Source organism: Cicer arietinum, chromosome 7, assembly GCF_000331145.2.
Source record: "Cicer arietinum cultivar CDC Frontier isolate Library 1 chromosome 7, Cicar.CDCFrontier_v2.0, whole genome shotgun sequence".
NCBI classification, from domain to species: domain Eukaryota; kingdom Viridiplantae; phylum Streptophyta; class Magnoliopsida; order Fabales; family Fabaceae; genus Cicer; species Cicer arietinum.
In genome coordinates this window covers 5,861,070-5,866,871 of record NC_021166.2, presented here as the reverse complement: position 1 = coordinate 5,866,871, position 5,802 = coordinate 5,861,070, and the positions used below count along the sequence as shown (strand labels likewise).

At 27.4% G+C, this 5,802-nt stretch overlaps 1 protein-coding gene across 1 annotated transcript in view; it reads left to right on the top strand.

The window, feature by feature from the left end:
* The first annotated feature begins 4,284 nt into the window (after positions 1-4,284).
* The window catches only part of LOC101505169 (uncharacterized), a 6,843-nt gene continuing 5,325 nt past the window's right edge, over positions 4,285-5,802 (top strand). The window contains exons 1-3 of the mRNA XM_073363333.1: positions 4,285-4,576; positions 4,845-4,972; positions 5,587-5,802. Coding sequence (XP_073219434.1) covers positions 4,402-4,576; positions 4,845-4,972; positions 5,587-5,802 — 519 coding nt within the window. The 5' untranslated portion in view covers positions 4,285-4,401. The remainder of the gene's footprint in view (positions 4,577-4,844; positions 4,973-5,586) is intronic.

Here is a 5,802-nt window from a genome sequence, read left to right as displayed (position 1 = left end):
TGGTGAATGTTTCTCTTTAGATAAAGTACATCAAAATTCTTTTTTGCCCGTGGATTAAAATTGAGATTAAATGGTTGAATTTTGATTTTAATAATTGACGGTGAAACTTATAGTTTGTTTGGGTTTAAATGCATTTCATTTTCTATTTACACCTAAGTTTTGGGTTATTTGGGTAATCAATTGTATTTTAATTTTGGTTGTTGTGTTTTGTTGGCTGGTATATTATGGCCATTGAAACTCTTAACAATATTCTTTTTTTACAGAGAAACACTAACAAAATTTTGATGTATCTTTGGTTATTCTTGAATCTTGACGCATTTTGTGCTTTTCAATTCTTTTTAATTCGATATTAATATTCCAAAAAAAATGTACAATTGCTAGCACTGAAACAAACTTGGAAAATGCAACAACAAAAAATTGACGAAATTAAAATGTAAATATTATCGACAAGACATTCTTAGGTTACCTATTTTCAAGACCCTTTCTTAACTTTTATTTCTTTTCGCTTGACCCGACGAAATCATTTTTATTTTTGACTTTTTATAATAATTTGGTTAACCAAAAATGAAATCGTTATCATTTTTATTGCTGTACGCATATGGAATTATGGACGATACCAAAAGCAATCTTTGTTTTCATTCTGAGTTGTAGATGTAGTAGTGTTCTAGACGCTCTAGTTATGTACGTCACGTGTCCTTGATTGTCACTGTTACTTCGCCGTATACTATACTAACTCAAGCTTTATTCTTTGAAATCATCGAATGTTTGTTGTTTGGAAAAATTATAGAGCATGATACGAGGAAGGAACGAACAAACTAGAGAAAATGTTTTTAGCTCCTTTGGCAATTTTAGATTTACGTGTGGAGTTGTTAAATGTAGTAGTTTTTTTTTTGGTTCAATGCCGTAGTACGTAGTAATACTGTAATAGTAAACATAAATTAAAGCAAGAGCTTGAATTTTTGTTTTAAGTACAACAAGTAACAAATAGTTTGTTTGGAAACTAAATAGTTTGTTTGGAAACTAAGCTAACATTCCAATTTCAAGATCAGGGGCGGGGCCGTAATTGAATGACTTAATTATAATTTTTATTATTTTATTTTTATTAATTCATAAAATTAATTTATTTATTTTAAAATCTAAAAATTATAGTTATTTATTTTAATTTTTTTAATTAAAAAACGGATTCACAAAATTAAGTAATTTAATTTAAAATCTAACAATTTTAGTTATTCATTATAAATTTTTAATTAAAAAACAGTGACGTAAGTTGTTTTAAATAATATTAAATATAATACAATTATGTAGAATTATTAGTATATTTATGAAATCACAATACAACATGTAAAGACTTTACTCTTAATTTCAGAAATTATTTAATATTGTAATTTAATTAATAACATATGAATAATCAATGCGTTTAAATGATTTTATATAATAAACTCATATACTACATCATTTAAAAGACATAAAATTGTTATTTTTTTAGTCAAAAATTTAAATAAATAAAAAAAACTGTAAATTTTTAAAATAAATTAATTAATTTTATAAATTAATAAAAATAGAATAATTAAAATTACAATTAACTGAAGTGGCCAAATATATCCTTTAACTGGACCAAAAAAAAATAATGCAGACTAAGAGTAAATACTATTGTTGTAGTTAAAAAGTTTAGAGTACAAATTTAAACCGATTATTGATAAAAAAAAAATGTGTTTGAAAAATAAAAATATCAGTTTAATTATCCAAAATCTTAATATCTACCGAATTATTCTAAAGCTAACTAATTTCAAATGATTTGTTTTCGGTACAAATATTTAAAATGTTGTATAAAATAAAATTTTAAACAGAAGGGGCCTAGACCCCTTAGCAAATAAAGTAGAGGTTACTCAATCCATTATGCAACCAAAGTGGGTGAGAAGAGTGCAGAGTTTGTAAATAACCAAAGATACAAGATAGTAGTACTCATTTAATTCCTTTAAAATTGTTGAATTCTTTTCTCACTATATAACCACACAAGATAAAGGGTGAGCTCTCCATTAACTTTTAGTGCAAAACCAGACGGAAAGTCAAAATGTGAGAAAAAGTGCATTACTCAAAATATCAGAAAAATATTATTTAAGAAATGTTTCATGTGTTTTAAGTCTCTCTTTTATAATACAAACAATATTAGATAATAAGTCGTACGTTCATCCAACACTAAATTCAATTAATGAGTTTATCATATATATTAACTAGTATTATCAATTAATTTTTCAACCATTCCTATTTTTTTTTCTTCCAAAAGAGGCTTAGTAGAACTCCCAGAAGTGTAATTTTCTTTCTCTATTAGAGTAAAATTTGTGTGGTAGAAAGGTAATGGGAATATTTATTCTATGATCAAAGTCAAATACTTTTTTCATTTATAATATCTACGTATCTTATTATTTGTCTCTTTTAATTACTAATGAAGAGTTAATTTTAATTTTATTAATATAATTTTATTTATTATATTTCAATTCATCTAATTACTCTAATCAATAAAATAATTTTAATAAATAAATTTATTTTATCATTAAAATCAACACAATTATTTTTTTAAAATTGCACACAAATTAAATAAAATACTTGTAATGTAACAAGACAACAGAAGTAATTAATATCATGATGTTTCATTTGTTTTTATTTCATTATAAGTACACTTTTTTCATCTCTAAAAAGTACACTTTTAAAAAATACATTTTTTATGTTATTCACGTAGTATATTCAAAATAAATATGATTGTGTGAACGTGTATTTCTTCAGACCCAAGAGAGGCGAGCAATATTGCTCTCATTTTTTAAAAAAAATTACTACTTCTCATTTATATCTCTACTCCATAAACCCTCTAAAAATTCAGAGTTATCGTGGCTTATTTTTTAGTGAAAAATGAAAGACCATTTTGTCTTTATAAATTCTAAATGTGTTCTAGCAATTTTATTTTATTTTTTGTATTTTTAAAAACTCGAATTAAATTTATCGAATATTTTCAACAGTTTTAGAAATCTTTAGTGATGATTGCCTGTTGATAAATCTTTGGTAAAATATAGGTGGTTTGAATAAAATTTGGGGTAGGAGTATAATTGGGGGTAAGGAGTAAAATTTTCTCATTTTTCTATTTAATTAATTGGGCCAAAAAATTTAAGAAATGTTTCATGTGTTTTAAGTCTCTCTTTTATAATACAAACAATATTAGATAATAAGTCGTACGTTCATCCAACACTAAATTCAATTAATGAGTTTATCATATATATTAACTAGTATTATCAATTAATTTTTCAACCATTCCTATTTTTTTTTCTTCCAAAAGAGGCTTAGTAGAACTCCCAGAAGTGTAATTTTCTTTCTCTATTAGAGTAAAATTTGTGTGGTAGAAAGGTAATGGGAATATTTATTCTATGATCAAAGTCAAATACTTTTTTCATTTATAATATCTACGTATCTTATTATTTGTCTCTTTTAATTACTAATGAAGAGTTAATTTTAATTTTATTAATATAATTTTATTTATTATATTTCAATTCATCTAATTACTCTAATCAATAAAATAATTTTAATAAATAAATTTATTTTATCATTAAAATCAACACAATTATTTTTTTAAAATTGCACACAAATTAAATAAAATACTTGTAATGTAACAAGACAACAGAAGTAATTAATATCATGATGTTTCATTTGTTTTTATTTCATTATAAGTACACTTTTTTCATCTCTAAAAAGTACACTTTTAAAAAATACATTTTTTATGTTATTCACGTAGTATATTCAAAATAAATATGATTGTGTGAACGTGTATTTCTTCAGACCCAAGAGAGGCGAGCAATATTGCTCTCATTTTTTAAAAAAAATTACTACTTCTCATTTATATCTCTACTCCATAAACCCTCTAAAAATTCAGAGTTATCGTGGCTTATTTTTTAGTGAAAAATGAAAGACCATTTTGTCTTTATAAATTCTAAATGTGTTCTAGCAATTTTATTTTATTTTTTGTATTTTTAAAAACTCGAATTAAATTTATCGAATATTTTCAACAGTTTTAGAAATCTTTAGTGATGATTGCCTGTTGATAAATCTTTGGTAAAATATAGGTGGTTTGAATAAAATTTGGGGTAGGAGTATAATTGGGGGTAAGGAGTAAAATTTTCTCATTTTTCTATTTAATTAATTGGGCCAAAAAATTGGACCCAACTATGGGACGCGATGTAAGGATTCGGATCGACGGGGAATATCCTCGTGATTCGGATCGACCCGTATATCACATTGTGTGGGCCCCACGTTTCATCTTGTCCTTTTGGTTACTGCATCCATCAACACCGCCATTGATACGCACGCACCAATAACGAACTTCATGTGATTGTTCTTCATCTAATACTCGAAGCAAACATGGGCGGTGGAAGTAGAAGAGGAAGAGGTAGAGGTAGAGGAAGATCCACCAACAGCGGAAGCGGTAGTGGAAACCCTAAAACTCGCAAAAGAGGTTCAGTTGTCAGAGAAGCACTTTTTGTCGAAGGAGGTTTCTTATCTGATTGGAGTCCTTCCTCCTCTAACCGCAATTCAGGTTCTCTCTCTCTATCTCTCTCTGTTTGGTTGCTCAGAAATTTGAGGCAAAAATGGAGTTATTTTTTCTCAATCAAAATTAGATATTCAATTTAGTTTACTTTGAATTACGATTTCTGATATCAAGGCTAATGATTTTATTTCACGAAGATTTGATTCCTCAAGTTATCTATATTTCTGATCAACCAAACAGGACCTGTTTATTTTTATTTTTCAATTTGTGTTCTTATATGATTTGTTTTGGATTTTCTTGTGCAATTTGATTGCAGGTAGAAATGTCAGCTCCAATAACAAATCTGGTAGTGTACGTAGAGCAGAAGCCTCTGGTTCTAAAACTGGATTTGCAAAATCTTCAGGGACTACTATTGGATTCAATTATTCTTCACCTAACGTTCAGGTTTCTATGCCTAACAAAGATTTTCACTTTATGCATCTTTTTTGTTGTTTACTTTATCCAAATGGAAGATTTAGGAAAACCGAGTTTAAGCTTCGGATTTTGATGATCTGAAGAGTTTAAACTTTAAATTGTCTAAAAGGAAAATCCTGAAACTGTGGTTGCCTTGCTGAAATTTTCCATCAAGCAACTACAATTATAATTGTGTCCATACTCCATAGGTTGCTGCTAGGTGAACATGAATTTTTCATTTAAGATTATTAATTAAAATTTCAACAATAAATTAGATAGATCATGTAATGTTAGTGAAAGATTCTTACTCACAAGGAAACAACATAAATTGTTTGTGGCAATGCTATGAAGTTTGACCAATATGTCTACTCACTATTTTGCGAGTGCATTTACTAATGCTCATTAATATCCTGGAGGAAGATATTTATCCGAAAATCTAAAACATTGAAAGTTAAATTGTTTATCTTTGAACTTATCCATCAGCTTAGTTTCATTGGATGTCTCTGATTAAAAATTAAAAATGTGTTTAATTTAGTAGAGACCAAATAAGCTATGATATGTCCATAGTTGCTTCAAAGTAACTTGCATTTATCGGTATATGCCAGGACGTCTCGCGTTTTAGGACTGGGAACAAGCATGAAGATAGTAATTTAAATCAGCTGCTCCAACCTTTTGCTTTGGTGGATTCCCAGCAGAATCATAATATTGCTGATATAGACCACACACCTCCTTCAAAGATCACCGATGTGCAATATACTTACAGTTATGGTGATTTTGTTTTGGGTGACACTTCTCACAGAGGATTAGGTTTCCCTGCTGAA